Source organism: Pararge aegeria, chromosome 11, assembly GCF_905163445.1.
Source record: "Pararge aegeria chromosome 11, ilParAegt1.1, whole genome shotgun sequence".
Lineage (NCBI taxonomy): Eukaryota > Metazoa > Arthropoda > Insecta > Lepidoptera > Nymphalidae > Pararge > Pararge aegeria.
In genome coordinates, this window is record NC_053190.1 from 18,181,564 (window position 1) to 18,205,959 (window position 24,396).

At 35.8% G+C, this 24,396-nt stretch overlaps 1 protein-coding gene across 1 annotated transcript; it reads left to right on the plus strand.

Moving 5' to 3' along the window:
- Positions 1-391: 391 nt before the first annotated feature.
- Positions 392-21,130, plus strand: LOC120627401 (mediator of RNA polymerase II transcription subunit 15). The gene is made up of 3 exons (XM_039895403.1): positions 392-474; positions 15,209-15,473; positions 20,302-21,130. Exons 1-3 carry the CDS (start codon positions 460-462, stop codon positions 20,877-20,879), a joined length of 858 nt encoding a protein of 285 aa, XP_039751337.1. The 5' UTR covers positions 392-459; the 3' UTR covers positions 20,880-21,130.
- Positions 21,131-24,396: the final 3,266 nt, after the last annotated feature.

Genomic DNA, 24,396 nt, shown 5'->3' on the forward strand with positions numbered 1-24,396 from the left:
CTGAACAGCCTACATAATTCAGGTACAGTTTACTACCCATTTTAGTCAAGCGAATGCCTGCTCAAAATATCGATAAAATTACCCGTAACTATAATATAAATTATATTGACTCTACAACCATACAAAATAAAACTATATTCCTTCAGGGCTTATTTTTAATCCAAGTTAAAACATATGTCTTGACTGCAAAGCATAAACTGTCAATCTCTCGAGCTAAACTTGCTTTCTAGCGCGAATTCCTCTTGCCTTGAATGCATCGATGTTGTCTATAAGTATTATTTAATCGATGGCTCAAAATTTTCCACTAGCTCTCGGACGTTTTGAACAGCCACTGTTGAAACGAACGACTCTATAAATACAGGTGGCAGCTGCGAGGCGCAAGAGTGTGTGAGTGGCCGCCATAGAAACAAAGCGCGGGAAAGTTTGACATTCAATTGCGTTCGGGAATATTGACGTGCCATGTTTGTTATCAAGGTTGGTATTATTTGTTTTGTTTATTGTTTTTACGTCAAAAAAAAATTTGATGTCTTCGAAAACATATGGAAACTGTAAAAAAAAAATAAAGTTAACTTAATAAGCACTCAAGAAATATTGTTTAGTTAAATGCATCTAAGAAAATATCTTAGTCTTTTGAAATGTTTATAAAAAAGCTTGTATTTAAGCCAAGGTTTAAATAGATTCGACTATTTGAACAATTTTGAACAGAAAAGTTGAATTTAAATAATTATTCGTTTTCCTTTATTTATGTTTTGCTATCATAAAACAAAAGTGCGTGAGTGAGTTGAGTTTGCAATATTTTTATATATTGCAATACTGTTACTTATTATTATTATTATTTTGTTATTTAATTTATCTTTTTATATTCTAATAACTGGGTTTATACCTTTCAATAAAGATAATTATTATTATTATTATTATTAAAACAATCTTTCCTTTATCGTTAGTCTATTTCGAATTGGAACTGCCTCCTAAAACATTTAGAGCAATGAGGAACTACTGAGGTATTGCATAACATAGCAAGTTAAACACATTATATCTATCTTACATAACACGCCTTAAAGTTAAACAACAGAACAAAGGCTCTCAATGGGTGTAATAATCTTGTCTATATTGCTCTACAACACCTCTACAATTTGTAGAGATAACCATCATTTAATGGAACACGGTTTGGATATGATTACATTATTATAAAACTGAATAAGCTTCTCATGCTTTATTTATAACACTAAATGTCCCGATGGTTCAACTTTTTTATTTTTTAAAATACTAAGTAGACTAATTTTCAATGATGCCTTCTATCTAAATAAGCGTAAAAATCATGCTAGTTCTTTAATTAAAAAAAAATGCTTTTACTAAAGCTCGTAACATCCACCTGCGTATTATTAGATTATATTTGAATTGGTTTTAGAACGTTATTATGTATAATAGTTTTTTGAACGCATCCTAAGTTGTATTTGGAATGCATCCTAAGTAATTATTTTCACGTGCTAGGGGAATTCTCATCGCGACTAGAGAAACTATTCTGTAATGTTACCCGGCTTGGCAAAAATGTAGACTGGCTAGTAGACTTGAGGCTGAGAAGTAGGTAGGTAACTTCGATAGCAGTCTAATGGGGAAATTAAGACCTACCTGGTTTACATCTTACTGGCCTTTAATTTTTTGATGAGAAACATTTAATGCGGTGGATCTGCGGTGGAACAGTCGATAACAAATCAGCAACTGCGTGGACAGGAATTAGGCATTTTTTATTGTACTACAATTTAGCTTTAGACTGCAATTACATATTAAGGATGATACAGTTTAAGATGGTAACGGGGTAAGAATTATCTATGTCCGTCTACAGGGTGCGAGCTAACTCTATGCCAAATTTCATTATGATCAACAGATTGTTTGAGTTGAACACATGTAGCAGACAAACAGACGCACATAAGCTTTTATAATATTAAATTAAAGTGGTGATAGCGCAGTGGTTACGACTTCGACTTCACTTTCGGGGGGCGGAGTTCGAATCCGAGCACGCACTTCTAGTTTTTCTAAGTTATGTGCGTTGGAAAAAAATCGCGAGGAAATCTGCATACCTGAGAGTTCTCCATAATATTCCACTAATCCACACTGAGCTACGTGTTCAACTAGAGCATAAAACCTTCTTATTATGGTAGGAGAGCTTGCCCTGTAGTGGGCCGGCAATTAGTTAATATGATGATGATGTAATATTGCACTATACTCTCAATTATTAATAGTGCGATTACATAACAGGCGGAAGCAGTTTCACTTCTTAAAATTCTATGTAAGAATATAGTATTTTTTATAATTAAAACATTTCTTAGATTTATATAGCCTTTTCATAACAAATAATTAATATGAAATTAATCCAGTGAGATTTAAAAATAGCATTTGTTACGTTTGTATGGCCGCTTAACTTATCACAGTGATGTCCAACGTTACCACAAAGTTTTAAGGAAATTCTTTACTTCCCAACTTAATACCTGACTAAGCCAAAGCGTTTAGTAAATAATATGCAAAAAAAAATTAAACACTTATCTCTGTAATAAGTATTTTATGGTTTCCTCATAGAATGCAGGAATCATGTATAATTTGCACATTACAGCCAAAGTTTATCTGATTACATGTAGTAATTTAGAACATTATTGACATAAAATAGTAAAATTTTTAGCTCGTTCTATTTAAAAGTATAAGTTTGTTAAGATACTTGAATAAGTATACCTGCTTAGCCACTATGTATTAGAACATACCTTGGACGTACCTAGTTCCAAAAATCCAAGGCCTTAATTTCGCCATGTACCCAAACTTAATTAATCTTTTTTACTCTGAAATCAATAATTATGCCAATATCTTGGTGGGAACATTAATAAAATTATCATTAAACTTTAATAATTCCAACATGTAAGGAACAAATATTACGGTCTAAAATGTTTCGAATAATTTCATAATAACAAAAAGTTCGTTAAAGTTATACAGCAATCCGTGTCGCGTACTATGTCCATATAATATCACTTTGTACATAGCTTATAGATTAAAAAACATATATCTGAGTCTCTCTGACTAACCTACTCATTTTTTAGACGTAAAGAAACTTGTTACAATCTCGATTATAATTTAAGTACGTTCTGTTATAACTTGAGAGATTTTTTGTTACATTCAGAAATTAAAAATAGCACCCATTACATATTAAAAAGTAATTATAAATATCTATATTATATTTGAAGCTGTGATAGCCTAATTTAGGGGCTGGGGGGCGAGTTCTGACTCCGGCGCGCACCTCTAACTATTTCAACCTACATAGGATATAAGCAAAATAACTTTAATAGTGCAGAAAACCTTAAAAAAACATCTAAGTTACATAGTTTTAGCATAGTAAGAGACAGACACGTGTCGTAGTGCCACTTTAAGGACACTCACTTTATGGCTAACTGCCAGTGTCAGAAGCTGTGGTAGCCCAGTGGGTAGGACTTCAACTTTACTTTCGGGGGAACGAGTTTGAATCCCAGAGCACCTTTAACTTTTAGCAATTGAACTATAATAAAAGTAATGTGCATTTTTAGCTATTGAAATATCACTGCTTCAACGGTGAAGGTGTTGATTATAGAAACACTGTTTACAACCTGGTCTAAGAAGAAGCCCAAAACAAACTTAGCCGGGTGTTTTTTTTTGTTATCACCATCTCACAATGTCATTTAAATTATTAGAAGAGCAACCTGGTTAGAGCAATAATTAACACCCAAGCTTTTTTATCGATTATGTAGTCCTTTATACTATAATAGGACTTTTCTATAAGCTTCCTATTGGGAACCCACGTAACTCTCGTAACATCATCATTCTGGTAGTGGGACAGGACATATTGCGTGGTCCAAGAACAGCGCACTGGGTCTCAAAAATAGAGATCTAAATAAAAGTAATTTGATACACCTTCAGGGTGATTTCTAATAGACATAATTTTTTTAATTATGAATGTTTTACGTTTATTTATTATTTAATCTACAAACGTGTGTCTCTGCCTCGACACATTAGTATGTCTCTACCTTTATTCTACAGTAGTTCTCGTAAATCATAGTATCTTGCATATTGAGCTGATTCTACTAATATAATAATATCATTCTCTGCTTATCATAGGAATGCTAAGCCATTGACGACGTAGGCGTGGCGTTGCGCAACGTAGCCTAAATAATTTCTAGTCGCCTTCAGTCAGTGGTACTAGGAAGAAAATTGTTGAGGCCGGTCTATAATTTAACTAGGTATTACTATTGCTCACTGTTTCATCATTGCTATTAAATTAATACGTAAGTGTTTTGCAGTAGTTCCAAATGACTAGAACGTGCCTAGTCTAACTTTCTTTATAACTCGTAGTGTTGGAGAAGAATCATCCTGCCTGCTTTACGGTCATGGTGCCCTGGTAGAATGTAGTGAACACGCCACCAGTGCTTTGGTTACCTACCTACCCAATGCTTACTGCCTCTTAGTGAGTCTGTCTAGTGGTACGGAGACTAAACAATGGCAATTTACTGATTTTGTGCTATTCTTTACCTAGAATATTTTGTCAGAAAAACCCAGTTCCTAAGAATTAACGTCGTATCCGTCGTAACCGACTGCTAGCCCTCGTTATTCCTTAAACAAAACAAAGTTAAACGAAAAAAAAGTTTGGTTCAAAAGTCGCTACTGAATAAAAAAAACTATCTACTAAATAAAATGTGTTCAAAAGATGGTGAATCTTCATTTCGTAGCATATATTGTATCGTACTTCGTAGCAAGGTCGTTACGAAGATGCGTAGACTCATCTTTAGTTCTACGGCATAGATCTCGTAGCTTAATAGTATAGCTTGACCTATTTTCATGAATCCCAAATAAGATTGATCTTCTTAATTTAAGAATCTCTGAGTTATTTAAATATAAATAGGTATATGACATCTCGAAGTTATCAATCGGCCGTATAGGGCACAGATCGCCTCTCAGATAAAGAAGGGTTTAGGCCTTAACCCATCACGCTGGCTACCAGACTTCACTTATTTGAGACAATAATGGAGAACTCCCAGACATGAAGTTTAATCAAGGGATATTACTTGAAAATTTTAACCACAAATTTTAAATTTAATTGCGAAATCTACTGTGTAAGCCTCGGAGGTAATGGCACTTGTCTGACTCGCATCAGTGAACAACGATTTGATGTTTATATTTTTTATTCATAATTTACGAGCTTTTGCCCGCGTTCTTCGTCCGCGTTTTTTAATCCCATGGGAACCGCGTCCTTTCCTGGGTAAGTCTGTGATACTCTCCATCCTTTCAACTAACTCTATGCTAATAATAAAGTCGATTAGTGGCTGAGGTAGGTCGTAAAGTAAGGGTAAACAAACAAACACACTTTTGCATATTAGGTATATTATTAGTTGTTTAAAGGTTTTTTTTGAGAAAAGCACTGCTTAATTTCTTTAAAGCGGTGATAGCGCATTGGATATGAGCTGGACTTCACGTTCGGGGCCGAGTTCGATTCCCAGCACGCACCTCTAACTTTTCTGTTACGTGCGTTTTAAGTAATTGAAATATCACTTGCACCGTTGAGGAAAAGATTGTGAGGAAACCTGCTACCTGAGAGTTCTACATAATGTTCTCTAAAGTGTGTCCACCAATTTGCACTGGGCCAGCGTGGCTGACTACGGCCTTAAACCCTTCTCATTGTAGAAGGAGACCCTCCCACAACGAGATGTACTCTGTAGTGGGTCGGTAATGACAGTCCCCTGAATTGATGAAGTCCTCGCCAGTTCCCTCGTCCAGCATTGCGTACTATTCCGGCCTCGACTACACTACATAGTAGGTACTATTTTAACTTAGAACTCTATTTACCAGCAAACAATTCGACACACAAGCAACGACCTTGAGACAGCACGCAACATGCCTCAGCACTGTACGTGTAACAATTAAATGCAACTAGGCCGGCCGCCCGGCGTTGCTCAAACCTATACAGCGAGCATACTAAGTTGAACGTTTCTATTGACAATTGATAACATTGACATGATTCGTCTGGCAAATTGCGTAAGTTCAACATAATAGCCATCATTTTGTTTAAAATAAATAAATAAATATACCACGACAATTCACACATCGCTATCTAGCCCCAAAGAAAGCGTAGCTTGTGCTATGAGAACTGAAGATGAGTGATGAATATTTTCAAGAATAATATGCATAAATACTTTTAATATAGGTACATATAAACACTAAAAAATATTAATGTTCATAACTCAAGCATTTTCCAGTCGTGGCAATCGAACCCACGGCTTTGGACTCAGAAAGCAGGTTCGCTGCCCAATGCGCCAATCGGCCGTTTCGCTTCGAGTAGCTTTACCTGGTAGGACCAGTGATTGAGCGTTATTTTACCCTGTACCTTACCTTAGCTAAAGTTTTAAGTTAATGAATGTAGTTATTGCCATAATCTTACCAAGTACGCATTTTAAATGAATGAATGAATGAAATTAATGAATACACTTTTATTGTACCACATAAAGATATAGTAAAATTATAAATAAAAATTTAACAAAAAGTACAATTACGGCGGCCTCATCGCTACATAGCACTCTCTTCCAGCATTATTTAGGTAACTGTAATTTTTTTTGTAAATATCGGCTTGGGTATAATCTTTGGGCTATGACGTTGACGTTACTAGGTAGTATAAATTTATCCAGGTTACTGAACAGGCATCGTATTTAGTGTACCAATCCTAAGTAATAGTAGGTAGAGTTTCTTGAAACTTTGAACTCTTGACGACCTACCTGGCGGAACGGCGAGCGCTGTGAATTTAAGTAGGAGTTTCCGGGTTCGATTTCCGGCAGGGGAATTTTTAATTTCTGATTTTTTTCTTGTTTAGTCTGATGAGAGGCTTCGGCCGTGGCTAGTTACCACCCTACCGACAAAGACGTCGTGTAGAAACTGATTAGGAGTATGGGTATAACTATAGTATTATTGTATGTACCGCCATATTCTCTAACAGGTTAGCCCGCTACCATCTTAGAGTGCATCATAAGTTACCACCAGGTGAGATTGCAGTCAAGGACTTACCTACTTGTAGTGGGATAAAAGAAAAACTCTAGAGTTTTTATGTAAATAAATTATATCCTTCGTATTAGTCTGGAACTAAGCAATCGTGGATGGGTTAAGCTTATAAAAAAAAAAAAGGTTGTCTGTAAAGTCGGCTTACTGACAATAGTTGAATGTGACAACGTCGTAAGAAAATACTGATGGAATGTTTGCATTTTTCAAAATAAAATTTTAATTTTATTTGTTTGATTGATATTATCGTTGCTATAAACAATTGACACCACATTCGCTTTTCACTGCACTACATCCGTGCCGAAAACATGTAAATGTATTATTGTATAGAAGCTGTCCACGTGGACGCATCGCTCACTCAAGTAGGAGAGAGACAGATGTCGAACGCGGAGGCCGACTGTGCCTCTTTGTCGCTCGTTCCGCGCTCTCGCTTGCACTTCAAGCCTTGAGTGGAACGCCTCAGAGCGAGGTAACGCCGCATACGTCATGTTTTTTCGTGCGTGCAGCCGGCTCCATCGAATTATAAGACGTTGTCACGTAAAAAATCAAATTCATTTGATAATAGATAGATAAGTACTTCTGAAACGTCAAGTCAGTCTGTTTGTAGTGATTCTACCACTAAGTTCGTACTTATTATTAAAAATACAAAAGTTTGTGTGGCTTGATATCTGGATATTGACTTATTTTGATATTGTATAAACATCAGAAAAACTAAAAGGCCTTGATTTATAAAGATATTATGTAAAGTTAAAATTACTTAAACTTCTTATTCTGAGAAGAGACCGGTGCCATGTAGTGGGTACGTATAGTGTAGATGACAATTTGTGTCAAGTAAAGTAAAGTAGGAAATAAATAACGCACAGCGGGCATGAGCCCGCTGCCGCTGATGGCAAGGCAAAAAACGCTTCTTAGTCATATAGGAAATCAGATATTCTATGCAGACAAAGTCGCAGACATCAGCTAGTCTGTATATATAAAAAGAAAAGGCAAAGGTGACTGACTGACTGACTGAAATTTTGGACACAGATAGTTATTAAAGTTTGTTGTTTATTCTATATTTTATGTATTATCTGATGTTTGTGTGCAATAAAGTATTTCTTCTTCTTCTCCTTCTAAAGCATCCGCTAAGAAAGGATTTTGAAAATTCCAAACCTCAGGGTTAAATGGGGACGAAAATGTTGCATAAAATCCTTCATTTATCAATTTATGTTTCAAGTTTGAATCCATGAAACTTCGATTTTAGGTTGTCGATTAAAAATAAAGAAATACGTTTCTCACAAATTTTTAAAATTCCAACTCCAAAGGCATCAAATAGGGGATGAAAATGTATATGAAAGTTTCTGATTTTTCAAGTAATTTCCGTTCACATTTTTCTTTTAGCAGCAGGATATTTTTATAAACTTTTTAGTTAAATTTACCAGCGGCGGGCAAAAGCTAGTAGTAAATAAACCCGTACGTATCGAAGATCGTTACAGTAAACATCCTTGTTAAGCTATGTAACTCTGTGAGATCGAGATGAAATACTAATTGAGTTATAAGTGACAGTGGTTTTATTTGATGCAATGATATACGATCGGAATTTAAATTATAGCTATTGACAGTATGTAGGACTCGATTATTGTGTGGTTGAAAACTTATGTTGAAATAGTTACGGAAGCCAAATGACGTAAACTTTTAATTGGCTTAATATGTGCTAATGTATGTACCTAATTCTTAAAGGTAAATTAGCTCTTTATAACTTACGAGTCTCGCTTTATAGCGATAAAATCACTTTTTTGTATCTGGGCCTGTTTAAGTTATCTGTTCTTTTAACTTATTTATGTGATCTACAGTCATTTCCAGTCAGAAAAAAATATACATGTCAGAAAATCCACAATATGAGTTATGAAAACTTGAGGGTAGGCTACTTATACTTATTTATTTAATGGACAATCAACAGGTTAAAATAACTTTTATAAAACTAAACAAAAAATTGCTGAGATTAGAGACTGCCACAACTTGCGAATAAATAACTAGAATGTCAGTTAGAATGAGAAAAAACGATTAAAAAGAGAGACATGAGAGTATAAGCTGTGAGATCCATCAAGCTGTGACATAAACTAGCCGGATCTAGTGCCGTGAACAAAAACATACATTTTAGAATTAATTACAAAAAATAATATTAAATGCTAAGCATAATATACTAAAGAACAAAACTAGCTAAACTAATACAAAAAAGAGAAACTAAAAAAATATAAGTTTAAACAATACCACAATATTGCAACAGTAAGTGGTCCTTTAGTTTAAATAATTTATATCTTATACAATAAACACTTTTAAGTTTTTTTTTATAAACTGTGCTTCAGATTTCCTCCATTTTATAGCATGTGCATACCCTGTGCATTCCCTGTATGCAAGCCTCTCTCTACAGTAAAGTATTTCAGTGCACACACAGAACGATCTTTTAATATCAAAGTCTATTACTAGATTAAAAGAGTCTCCTTTCTTATAAAACTTATGCCCGATTTCACTAACGATGAACAAGGCAATGCCTAAGTTAGTAACGCCTAATTAAATAGCATTGCTAGGAATACATTTATCTTTCACCAATCGATTTTTACAAGACAACTCCTGTCCATGATTCTTGCCACAAGGTTTGGTATTTTGTGTTTGTATTATCATATATTTAATTTTTCGTATGGGTTTAAGTTTATTAAAAGAAAAAAGTGTCCGTTAAAAAGTTCCCTAAGCGTTACGCACCGCCAAATCGGTATCGTAACGTAAGATGCTGCAAAACGTCGTTAGTTATCATCTAGGGTTTTATCTCGACGCATCAGCCAAATCATTAGGCATCCAAATTAAACGTTTCCTAGGTTTAGTGAAAACGGGCATTGAAATTCCAAAATAGGTTTTATAGTAGGTTTACATTTTGGAAACGGAAATTGTTAATAAAGGTCGTACTGGTAGGTTTCGTGGCAATGGGCAATCAAATACACACCTAACACATTGGTTTTGCAACCAATGTTGGTATTTGGAGCAACAGTCGAATGACATAATGACTCATGATATTCAAATTCAAAATTCAAAATTCAAAATTCATTTATTTCAAGTAGGCCTAATATAAGCACTTTTGAAACGTCAAGTCTGTCTGTTTGTAGTGATTCTACCACCGGTTCGGAAGGCAGATTCTACCGAGAAGAAGCCGGCAAGAAACTCAGCAGTTGCTCTTTTCCAACATCAACAATTTACATTTTGTATTTTAACATTCATTTTTCTATCTTGTGAGAGCTGAAAGCGGAGCCGGATGCTTCCAAGCAACCTTGTCATTAAAAAATTCATCAATTGTATAGTAACCTCGCTCTAATAAATGTGTTTTAACAAATTCTTTAAACTTGTGCATTGGCAGGTCCAAAATCACCTTAGGAATCATATTATAAAAGCGTATACTCAATCCCACAAATGATCCCTGTACCTTACGCAGACGATATGCAGATGACACTAATTTATGACCATTTCTTGTAAGTCGACTGTTTATGTCCACTTTTTGTTTATAAATGATAAGAATTTGAATTATAAAATGGTTGTCTTGGAACTATAGTGAAGTAGGTAGGTTGTACCCATGTAGGAATGTGAGTGGTTCTATATATATATTAGCTCTTTTCCTCTGTCTTATGACGTCACGTTTGACCTTTAACTTACTTTGAGTTAAAAAAAAATTGACGTAGGCAAGCAAGCGATTTGCACAATGCTCAAGTTTAAAGAATTTGTTAAAACACATTTATTACAGCGAGGTTACCATACAATTGATGAATTTTTAAATGACAAGGTTGCTTGGAAGCATCCGGCTCCGCTTTCAGCTCTCACAAGATAGAAAAATGAATGTTAAAATGCAAAACGTAAATTGTTGATGTTGGAAAGAATTCTTCTTCTCGGTAGAATCTGCCTTCCGAACCGGTGGTAGAATCACTACAAACAGACAGACTTGACGTTTCAAAAGTGCTTGTATTAGGCCTACTTGAAATAAATGAATTTTGAATTTTGCACACATTTTCTTCTATAATCTATAATCTATAAATGAAGTCATCATCATCATTAATGGCCTACCAGAACACGCGTCGTCTCCTACAATGGTATTTAGGCTGTAGTCTGGCCCAGTGCAGATTGGCGGACTCCACGCCCCTTTGAGATCATTATGGAGAAGTCTCAGGCAATCAGGTTTCCTCACGATCTTTTCCTTCACCGTTCCAGTTTCCTCTCTGAATTTTCGATTAATGCATATATATAACATAAGTGCTTGCAAACTTTATCACATCCTGAATAATTTTCGCACTTGACCGTATATCGATCGCTATAATATATACGTAAGTATCTCAATAAACATTGACATCGCATTCCTAAGTCGGATAGCGCGTAATAACGAATAAGCTTTCAATACTCAGTTACCACATTGCGATGAATAATTGAAGTAGACTTGCAACAAGGCCGTCGTCTTACGAAGGTTTCTCATTTAATGACACGATTTATTTACGTGCCTTCATAATCAGTAATCAGCACATTAATTAAAAGAGATTTTAGTATTTAAACATGCATAGGAAAATTACTTTCGGCATTTCTCTTTAACATACATTATTTTGACAGTGATTTGCCAAAGCAAGACCTCTTTAAAAAACTGGTTAGGAACTCCTTCTCTAACCTACAAAGCCCTCCCATAGAAAAGCATCAATAATTCTCAATTTAAGGTTTTTTTTTAGTGTCGATATAAATGACACCTGGCTGTTGGCTGTCACTGCGTAGTATAATCACGGTCCAGCGACTCCTTGCGACTGGCTATATGTTTTCAGACCACCTAATGGTGGTAAGCCTAGCCTAGTTTTGTAGTCACCACCCCAGCACCTTGGAATCCCAAGGACCAAGAACCACTCTTGAAATAACTGACGCAACTTTTAACTACATAAATATTAGGTCTACTGGAAAGTTCTGTCCGTTTTAGAATGAAAACGGAATACATTTTTTACAATACAACTTTGTTGAATAATATAAGTGTCATTATTTATGACTTCTTGCCAACGTTATGGCAATTTGAATATCCCATTTTAAAAAAATGTCTTATCTCTAGAGGCCAAAAATTGAACCAGTACTTGTCTGATATCTTCTTCGATCTTGAATTGTTTGCCCCGCAAGAAATTTTGTAAGGACAGAAACAAGTGATAATCAGATAGTGCTAGGTCCGAGAAGTATGGAGGATGCGACTGAATTTCCTCTAACATGATCTTGACAGTATCGTCGTCGATCAAAGATGGTTGCCCAGAGCGTGGCTTATCAAAAAGGTCGAAATCACCTACATGAAATTTTTCGTGTCCGAAACCATCTTTTGGATGTTCTATCAGAAACTGTACATTCACCAAAACCTTTCAATAAATTTCTATACGCTTCTGTAGCATTTCTTCCTTGTTGGAAGTCGTACAAAATACAGTGGCGTAAATGAACTTTGTCGGTAGCCATGGGTACACGATCGCGTCTCACTACATACTAAAAATATCTTAGTTTTAGTTCATCTGCGACGAAAATGTGTATACATTGTTTGCGATCAAAAGAGAGAGCCAAATATGTGTCCCAGGAATATGCGCAAACTTGTTGAAACTAGTTGTAACCAGAGCGGACAGAACTTTCCGGTAGACCTATTATATTTCAAATGAAAAGTTGGCTGTAAACAGTTCCATTACTGCTTATCTGAATAACATAATTCACACTTTCTATTTTAATTTTAACCTAAATTTTACATCAGATTTGTCTATAACACTTAAGATAAACAAGTTTCCGTCTAGGCATTTAAAAGTGACCCATTTTCATTCATTTCCGCGACAGGTAACATTCTCTTTTAATTAATTTAATTACTAATAATAAACTTTGATAGTTACCGAGTAGGTTTAAAGATAGGTAGGTACATAATGGTATGGAGTCATGAAACATAAGGCCACTGCTAAATAAACCTGTTGTTGTATTGGCGACATGTGGCCGAATCAAAGTCAAGTTCAAAAACTCTTGTACCTATATAACCAGGCTGATTTATCGACGAGAATTTCTGCCTTGTTTTCAATAATAAGAAACAACTAGCCGTTGCCTGCAGTCTTCGTCCGTGTAAATTACGGGTTTTTTTTTAAAATCCCGTGGGGACCGTTGTTTTCCTGGGATGATAAATATTAATAAATTTACGAGCCTAATTTAAAAATTTTAAATGACAACGTGAGATGGTGATTAAAAAAGCTAAGTTTTTTGTGGGCTTTTTCTTACCCAGGGCGCGTGTGGAACCCTAGTAGCTTAAGTTTTAGGTTTACGAATATGGTTATCGCCATCATCTCACTTCCATGTACACATTTCTCATATAATGTACACATCATAAGTGCCATCTATGGGCCTAATTTAATAAAGATATTTTTGACTTTGACTTAGACTTTAATACAATATATTATATATTTCAATGGTTCTCAGTAATACAATATTACTGAGAACCATTGAAATATATTTTGGTTGATACCTTAAATATCTACCGCATTTGATTTTTCCCATGTTCGGATTTGAATATCGAATAGTAGGGCTTTATACAATCACACAATTTTGAAGTGTCCCTAAACTAAAGATTAAAATTCTGAGCGACAACAAAGCCACTTGCAGTCTTCCGTGTTTGCCTCCATCAATGAAACACATTTTATAATAAGTTGTTGCAGAAACGAGCAATCTGCTGAGTTTCTTGAACGGTAAAATAATTTTAAATTTATAATTTTGTCATATGACAATTAACTTTTGTTTCACACACACTATCTCAGTAGCGTACCTATCGAAATACTTGTACTGTACATCAGAGTAAAATGTATTTTATTTATTTTGTTTTGAAGCTCACACTACAATTCTTCAGATAAGTTTTTAAGCAGAAGTTTGTAAGATATAAATTGGAAGTACCGGATTAGCGACTCTAAACCAGTGAAATTAGACCCATTTTACTTTGACGGTATAGAGTGCGATATGCGAAAACAACTCCCCGATTGCCAGCGAACAAAACTTGTACTAAGGGAGATAAGCCGAAGAATATGTACCTACATTACATACTATACAATTTATGTATAGCACAGAATAAAAATAGTTCCGCAATTCAGCAAGGCCAAAGGACATTCACTGGGTATCTCGGCTGCTTTGTGTATCGCCAGTTTAATAACCAACGCCTTCTAGGGTCGGCTCGCTCATAATTCAATATACCTACATTTTCCGCGTGAACTGTTTAGGAAAGGTTGAACTCCGAAAAGTTGTAGTCAGAATTTCAAGAAATAAGGCTTAGGTCGCTTTGTTCTCACGGTGACTGGGACACATTTTTTGTGTCGACAAACTACAAAGTTTCTTGTTGGATCAACACACCAACCCATTACCGGCCCATAACAATGAGAAGGGGTTAAGGCTGTCCACCAGGCTGGCCCAGTGCGGATTGGTGGACTCCACACACCTTTGAGAACTTTATGTAGAACTCTCAGGCATGCAGGTTTCCTCACGATGTTTTCCTTCACCGTTGAAGCAAGTGATATTTTAATTACTTTAAACGCACATAACTTTGTAAAGCCAAACATGCGTGCTGGGATTCGAACTCGCCCCTTCGGAAATGAAGTCGAAGTCCTACCCACTGCGCTAAAGGAGTGTTAAAATGACCAATTTAAACCTTTAATCCATGATGATAAACACTTCTTTATAAAGCGGAAATAATTCGAAAATAATGAGATGGTTTTAACTTGTCCTCACTTCGCTCGATCTTTCAGTGCAGAGATAGGGTACATCAGTCATATTAAGGTACACGAGCGAAGCCCTTTTAACAATGCAACAAGTGTGCAGTGACCGTAGCCAGATTATTATTATACTTGACGGCCGATTGGCGCAGTTTGCAGCGCCCCTGCTTTCTGAGCCCAAGGCCGTGGGTTTGATTCCTAATACTGGAAAATGTTTGTGTGATGAGCATGAATGTTTCAGTGTCTGGGTGTTTACATGTAAATTCTATGTATATAATTCATAAAAATATTCATCAGGAATTTAGTACCCATAACACAAGCTACGCTTACTTTGGGGCTTGATGGCGATGTGTGTATTGTCGTAGTATATTTATATTTATAATTACTTATACATACTTTACGCTTTCCAGACGCTGTTGCTTTGCGCGGTGTGCGCTCTCGCGTCCGCGCAGAACCGCCCCAACACCACCCCGGTGCCGATCCTGAAGCAGATCAACAAGCAGAACGACGACGGCTCCTACAGCTACGGGTACGAAGCTGCGGATGGCTCCTTCAAGATCGAGACCAAGTACCCCAACGGGGACGTGGCCGGCAAGTACGGCTACGTTGATGTGGACGGGAAGGTTAGAGAGGTTTCTTACGGCGCGAGCAGCCAGCGAGGATTCGAACCTGAAGGTATTTACGCTTAAACTCATCCCTATCTACTAATCCATAAATAGTTTCCCTGACCGATTTCGGCCACGATGGTTTCTACGTGAAATCTTATTAAGACAGGTGGAGCACTTTGTGCGTAACAAAAATCTTGGAACTCGTGTCCGAACATCGTCACCGAACGCTTTCCAAGATTTAGCCGATGGTATGTGCTTATAATTACACCGGCAACCACTCCCTTCGGACCGGAACACAGAATTCCCCTTAAAGAGATCAGGCGCACGACCGTCAGCTTAATGTGTTCTGAAAGGCACGGGATCGAATCACTGCCTAATTTCTAAACTTTGGGCTATTAATTGATAGAAAAACAAAATATTTGAACATTAGAAGTATATATACATACATATTCTAGGTTACATAAAATTTATAATGCTTTTAAAGGAAATTGCATACAATTCCACAATAAACAACTATCCATTGACATCTTGGGGATGTCTCTCAAAACGTTCAAAGTTTGTATTAAACGTAAGTATAGAAAAGTCCTATTAAAGTATTAAGGACTACGTAGTCGATAAAAAAGCTTGGGTGTGAATTATTGCTCTAACCAGGTTGCTCCTCTAATAATTTTAAATGACAACAATGATGGTGATAACAAAAAAAAAACACCCAGCTAAGTTTATTGTGGGCTTCTTCTTAGACCAGGACGCGTTTGGAACCCTCGTAGCTTTCGTTTTAAATTTACGAATATGGTTACCGCTATCATCTCACACTTCTCATGTAATGTACGCATCAAAAGTGCCACCTGGGCCTACTTGAATAAAGATATTTTTTGACTTTGACTTTGACTTTACTTATTCATTGTTTCTACCCGGGGATCGAACCCAGGGCTTCATGTGCAGTCGAACATGCTCACCTCTAGACCAGAGACACAGTTATTTATTTGATATTTGCTGCAAGTGTAGGTAAAAACACTTTAATAAAACTATTGAAAATGATTTTTTTCCATTTAAAGTACACATTTAACGAAATTTAATACGACCTACCACATCGCGTCGCTCCCAATTAATTACTGTTACTTAACCATAGTTGTTGTTTTTTTTTTGTTCAGAACAGGCAAAGATCATTGACCATACAGCCTAATCAGTGGTATTATTAATGCTTGAATATTTTAACCGTAGTTGGGTATTAAAAAAAGGATAAATTGCTTACATCTATAGCCTTCATCGTAAGGAAATCCACACTTAAGCAATGTGATGGACAATATAAATGGCCCTTATTTAGACAAGAATCTCTTGAGACTATAAGGACAATGTGAACGGGTTTAGCATGCCACCAAAATGAGAAATACTGCGTAACTAGATGACACTGAGGATCTGAGTACTTTTAGAAATAAAAACAAACTCGATACTTAAAACCCGTTAACGAAAGGTAATAAAAAAAAAATAACAAACGCACATAATGAATTAGCCATTTTATCCCAAATTACATTTTTAATATGTATAATTAATTCAGAAAGAAATAAAATTGAAATGATTTGAATTGATTAAAATGTATTAATTTGTGGATAAAAAAAAAACTTAGGTCGTAGGTAACTTTTTAATAAATCTCGCCTGGAGGCATCGGCCGTGGCTAGTTAACACCCTAGCGATGTGGTACGATGTCACATAAAACATATAACTTAAATATAAGTTAATCTCTTAAAAGGGTTATGCCCGTTCCCATCTTAGCATCATCAATTATCAGCAAACGAGATAGTAGCCGAGGGCTAGTATGTAGTGAAAATGTATGGTGAACTGATGCAATATTTAACAGTTTCAAATGAATGAATCAGTAGTTCACTTGAAACTGTTATGAAGTTCACTAATTGTCTTGGGAAAGATGCACGATAAATTAAACTAAGAAGATGATGCGAAAAGATGACGAAACTCCACTATGATGCTAAAACTCAGAAATACCATAATATATTGTAAATAGGTAACATATTTTAAGACACCATCTGTATACAGTGCAATGAAACATTCTTTATGTAGTACGCTTCTAAGTGCCTCTTATAGGCCCGGTTGGATCCATAGTTTTTTTTTCCACTACAAGTTAGCCCTTGACTACAATATCACCTGGTTGTAAGAGATGATGCTGTATAAGATCACATACACTGCGACGCAAACTCACATACGCACAATCATACACTCAATCATCGAAACAACAATTTAAGGAGAGCACTGTCGCCTGTAATACAGGTTTTTACCTAAATCAGGGACAGTAGATTTTAAATGGCACCATTACATACATTTATTACATACACACCAATATAAGTTGTGAGGCACGCATTTGTTTGTATAAATATTATAATAACTACTTTACATTTTAAAAACTGTATGTACCTACATTCTTGTGAATAAATTATTATTATTATTATTATTATTATTAAGATGGTAGCGGGCTAACCTGTTAGGAAGCATGGTAGTCACCGTAAATGGTTTCTACGCGACATCGCACCAGAACACTAAATCTAAGAGATTGCTTGCAGCAATAAGGCCGCCTTTGCATGCCTACAATTCTTGTTGTGTTGTTTATTCTATATTTTATGTATATTTCGATGTTTGTGTGCAATAAAGTATTTCTTCTTCTTCTTCGCTAAACTAGCCACAGCAAAAGCCTCCTATCAGACCGGACCAGAGAAAATTCAGAAAGCTATATTCCCAATTTGCCCCTGTCGGGTATAGAACCCGGGACCTTATACTTAAAGTCGCAGCGCTCACCGCTGCGCCTGGGAGGTCAACAACCTCAATTCTCTATATAAGAAACAAATCATCTTGATTAGATAGAGTTAGTTTGAAAGGACGTCGGTAACATAAGCTTCTCTTATCATCCTTTTATTTTTTATTCGTGGGGAAATTCTCATGGATACCTCCCCGCCAGGGGGAGACGCAAAAGTTTTGTCAGAATCTTACTGACGGTATTCCTACTACGCCTGACGACTAAGACACGGGGACGCTTACGCGGATGTGTCCGCGACTCCGCCAGCGGATATCCGACGAAGCGAACCCACCGCAAGGCACACGAGAAGGTTACCCGACCTGTCCTTCTATCATTATCCTAGAAAAACAACATATTTTCAAAGGTGGTTTAAGGAACATTCGTGTTTTACACAAATAATAATAATATTTCGTTTACATCATCTTCCTTCACGTCATTAAAAAGCAACCAAGGGGGTTCAGTCTTTCCTGTAGCTAAAATATCCTGTAATTTTAGTGACATAGTCGAGTTTACAAGGAGTTTTCTAAACAAATATCTCGATAAATCACTTGCAGGTAACGTTAAAACCAATATCATGTACTAATCAACTTTTTAAAATTGATACTTTACTATATAAAGCATTTTTTTTTAAATGACTAATAAAATGTATTTTAATGTAATTTTTTTGTATGATTAGTATTATTTGCAATTTTAATTTGGTTAAAGTTATATTATAGTAGTCTGCATTTGCTTATCTTTACAATATTTTTAACTTTTGTCATATGAGTATTTGGCCTGATGTAAAAGCATTTATATATTATTATTATTATAAATATTTTTCGTGATTTTCACTTTCTCGACTTCCTGTGACGGCTGTTATAAATACCACCTCCCGCAACTTAAACGAGAAATCTATAGATATCTATAACCACATTTTGTGTACATCCATATTATGGTTGTCTGTACTTCTTCGTCTTCTCCTCCCTCTGCCTCTCCCTCGTCGTCTAATATGATGAGTCTGTGTACGATTTGGGTAAGATCTATTTATTCCGCTTGGTGACTGCCGCGTGTTTTGTGTCTAAGTAATGTTGGAGGGGCCTTATTATAACTATTAAAATAATATGATTTTAAGTCATATTTTGTGTCAGAGTTAAATGAAACTTCGCCCCCATTAACGTCCGTGTCCCCATAATCTAGTTTCGGTTGGTAGGCATGTGGGTTTTCATGCAATTCTATTTCTATTTCTGGTCACCCTCCGGCGACGACCTTCACGGCCTGCTTCCCAATTGAGTGATAATTAGAAATTTGGGCGCAAATTTAATTACATAATCGCCGTTATTCACACTCAATTATGAGTGAATTACTAAGCGGTGATAGCGCATTGGATAGGAGCTCGACTTCACTCTCGGGGCCCGAGTTCGAATCCCAGCACGCACTTCTAACTTTTCTAAGTTATGTGCGTTTTAAATAATCAAAATATCACTTGCTTTGACAGTGAAGGGAAACATCGTGAGGAAACCTGCATGCCTGAGAGTTCTACATAATGTTCTCAAAGGTGTGTGGAGTTCACCAATCCGCACTCGGCCAGCGTGGTGGACTACCGAGAAGACCCGTGCCCTGTAAAGGGTCGATATGACACTTAATTATATGGAAATACTAACGATTGCCCGCGTTCTTCGTTTATTATGGTTATTTACAAATCGGGAACCGATTTTTTAATGGGATGAAAAATAGCCTATGTTCCTCCCCTTCCAACTATTTGTATACTAAAATTCAAGTAGATTGGTCGCTTAGTTATGCCGCAACGTAAAGAAAAACAAACAAACAACTACAACTTTCGCATTTATGATATTATAAAGATTAAGCAATCTATTAAACAGTGAAAATGAACTTTACTCACTATAGTTTATCATATTGGATAGAAGCAAGAGTTACTTTGCGGAATTCCATGATATGTTATGAAAGTTACGCTTCATTTGCTATACTCCGCGGAAAGCAGGAGAATCTGTATGGTGTAATTTAAAATTTCTACAATTACTGACTGCAACGTCACCAGGGCTAACTTGTAGTGGAATAAAAAAAAACCTTGTAATGATAAATCCCTATTATTTTCCAGGCACTGGAATAATGGTGCCACCACCGACGCTCCACGACCCCGCTTCAAACAACGCACTCACCGACGGCCAAGAAGACGACGGACAGTACCGAGAAGACCCGAGAATATACGAAGACCCGAAATACAACGGACGTAAAGCCAAACCCAGCTCGTTCAGATATGAACAACCGCAACAGCAGCAGTTCAGCTTTTCGTCGCAACCGAAGAAATACCAAGAACCGCAAGCTTACCAACCACAACCGCAGTACCAAGCGCGGCAGCAATACCAACCGCAACCACAGTACGAACCGCAGCCGCAATACCAACCCCAGCAACCTGCATACCAGCAACAGACAAGCCTCTTCAGCCAATCTCCTCAGCAGTTCACTCCAGAGTTCAAACCGCAAAGCCAAGTGTACCACCAGCAACCGCAGTTCTCTTACCAATCCTACACTCCGCAACCTTACCAAAATAACCAGTATCAAAACAACCAGAGGCAAAACTACCAGCACCAGAACCACAACCCATTCGCTGGTCACCCAGCCCAGAACTTTGACCCCAGCACGGGATCTTATTCTATTGATTTTACTGGTAAATAAATTTACTGGGAAATTTCAGTATTTACTGAAAAATTTACTGTAGTAAAATAGTAAGTAATCCAAAGCAATACAAACTAAAGCGTGTTTGCATTGTTTTCATCAGTTTCAAAATTCCACAATACTTTTCGTATTTCCGTTATAATATGACCGAAACCTGCTGTTCGCATGACATTCATAGCTTGTTTATTTACTACTCTTTCATTTACTATGACTTCAATTTATATTTTCTTAAACCTTGTATTATAACTAAACACACATTATCTATACAAAAGTTGCTATTTCTGACGTCAAAATAAACAATTCTCTCATGAAGAGTATCATATATGACGGCACATGTCACGAGTGGTAACTCATAGAGAAATTTTAGTGTTCCACCCTTACTGTTCGCCTCCGTTTTGTTTTTTTTTATGAAACTATTACGATTCGACACAACCCTTCTTTTACTTGCATAATACATAACAGTCAAAATATTTATCTTTTATCATATCTACCAAGATACGTCTTTTGCTATATACCTACATTAAATACGTACTTTTAATAAAATTCATATATGAATATTGCTTAAAGCAGGTTTGGTCACCGTAACAAATTAGTTCATAAAATAACAATTTTGCTTAAAATACTCAGTTGTACAATTTGTGGCATTTCGAATATTTTTTTACCAAGTTTTAATTACTTACATAATACCTGTAAATATATGACGTTTTATACTTTTGTAACATATACGTAATATTATTAGTACTAGTCATACATTTCAAAGTAAACTAAAAGTATTGTCTCGGTACGCTAAGCTTTATTTAAATTATTTTTATGGATCAGCGTACGTCGTGCTGCACTGAATATAATATTATATAAGTATAATGAATCTTTATTAAAGAACTATATATATGTATACAGCATAAATTATATCAAAATATATACAAACAAACAATGCTTACGAAAAATAATATATGTATTATAATATAGTGTATGTACATTATTTTATAATTACAAATAAATATATATTATTACTTTGAGAATTAAATGTTTTACTCAAACTAATATGTCTATATTTAAAATATTGTGTGTAATAATATTTATTGGTTTGTTATAATAACTATTTTACTTAGTTATTCAGTTTATCAGTTATTGTGTATTAAATATTGTGTATTTTTTATATAATTTCTAATTCTATTTTAAAGTCACTTTCTAATATCAATGTCCATTCAATTATATTTTTTGTTTTTGAATGAATACATTATGCAGTTTTTTTTTTTTAATACTTATCGTTTATGTTATCTTATAATTACGATTTTTTTTAATATTTATATATATAGAATTATTATTTATACAATTCCTAGTATGCTAAATGTATTTATTTTATGTAACTAACTATTGATATATAATTTGTAATTGGTATATTAATAGGATATATGGGTTAAGATATATAATTACTATGTAAGTTGTACTTATATATTACTATATTATATTTCCTATTTTAATAGCAAATCATTTATAATATATCATAATATATGTATAGTATGTTATTACTTATTATTTATAGCAAATACAATCGATCCATATTATTCAGCGTGCGCGGTGGTTGCGCAGGCGCAGGTTTCATATAGCGGCCGCGACACTTAGACGTAGTCTACGTGTTCAGGGTACAAAATGTGTTGAATAAAGACTTACGTGAATATCCTTATTGTTTTCTTTCCTAATAAGTGAAAGTTAGTTATTCTTTAAATAATTCATGTTATGTTCTACACATTAACAATTACCGGCCCACTACAGAGTACGGGTCTCCTACCATAATGAGAAAGGGTTAGTCCACCACGATTGGCCAGTGCGGTTGGTGAACTCCAGGTTCCCAGGGACATCAGGTTTCTTCACGATGTTTGCCTTCACCGTTGAAGCAAGTGATATTTTGATTACTTAAAACGTACATAACTTAGAAAAGTTAGAAGTGCGTGCTGGGATTCGAACTCGGCCCCCGAGAGTGAAGTCGAGCTCCTACCCAGTGACCTATAACCGCTTCTCAAAGATTTGATCATATATTGACAGCTTGTGATTATCGGCATATCAACTGATAGTTATTTTGTAGGAAGTTTTTATAGTAATTGACGGACAAAGGAAATGACCATTTTGATGGTACGTGGAAAACTAACCCCAAACCATCGTCGTCATCGAGACGTCCGGTCACGAGATAGCTGAACTCAGATACTTGTTTCACGGGGGCTCCACACAGTTGTACAGTAGGTAAGGATGTGGCTATTTTGTTCTAACCACTGAAAATAGGAAATTTGCTCTTTTTTGAGTTTTAACTGAGTCCATGTTCCTCAGCATATTCCTCGCAGACGCCGAGCAACTTACTAAGAGTAAAGTCAAGGTGGGTAAGGTCCACCAATCCGCACTGGGCCAGCGTGGTGGACTATGGCCTAACCCTTACTAATTGTGGGAGGAGACCCGTGGCCTGTAGTGGGCTGGTAATGGGTTGATAAGATGATGAAGGCCCACCAACCAGCATTTTGACAGCGCTGATTGTTTCAACCCTAAATTCCTTTCTGCTATAAGAGTCGACACGTGTACCCAGCAGCGGGTTATTAAAGTATCTCCACTAAGCAAAAAACAACTAAACAAAATATTTTCTATCATCATCATCATCATTTCATTTTCGTCCTGCGGACGACAACTGCTTAACATAGGCCCAAGAAGCGCCACCAAAGTTTGATGCATAAAATGTTGAAGACGAAAAATAACTGCTTGACTGTCGCAAAGTATTTTCAGACTTTTATACAGGAAAAGGAGAAAGAGAAAAGAGAAGAAAGACAAGACCGAAGAAATTTTCAAAATCGTGTTTTAAAACACGACAACAATTTTGAAAATTTTTAGATTTCATCCAGTAAAAATGCAATTCGGACCTACAACGGCAGAGCAAATGGTGTGTTTACTTAAAGAAAGTAATTTTCAAGCTAGACCGTCTGCCTCTGGATGTCTATATATGGAAATCTTATTCCAACAAGGGTTATAAAAGATCGTTTCGGTAGGCAGTGCTTTTATGCGTGTCCGAAGGGCACGAACCTCGAGACTGCCGATTCAGGAAGAAATTCCGTTGCGGTTAATATCCATTAAAAACAGGACAAGTTGAGTCAAACTCGCGCACCGAGGGTTCCGTATGTTCCGATGGACACGCTCAATTTATTGGCTGGACTTTTAAATATAAAATAAATAGAATATTTAACTTCTGTAATTTTTCATTAACAGCTTATTTCTAGAAAAGTTTTTTTATGTTAGATAAATCTTTTTATTTTTACTGTATCCAATAGGTATTTACAGATGTCTTTTATTTCAAATTCGTCTTTTGCAATCTTCTAAAGAATATATCTTTAAATTATTCATTATCATAAATTTAAGCCTATTTATATCCCATGGCATAATGTGCTTAAAAACCGGGATCGGGAACGCCTATTTTTAACACCAAGCTTGTACTAAGAAAATCATCAGTATCATTATAATCTTTATCAATTTATTACTAGCC

Excerpts from the sequence above, each read along its gene's own strand:
- LOC120627401 (XM_039895403.1), top strand. Across the intron at positions 15,474-20,301 it reads GCGAGGATTCGAACCTGAAG|GCACTGGAATAATGGTGCCA; the intron begins GTATTTACGCTT and ends ATTATTTTCCAG.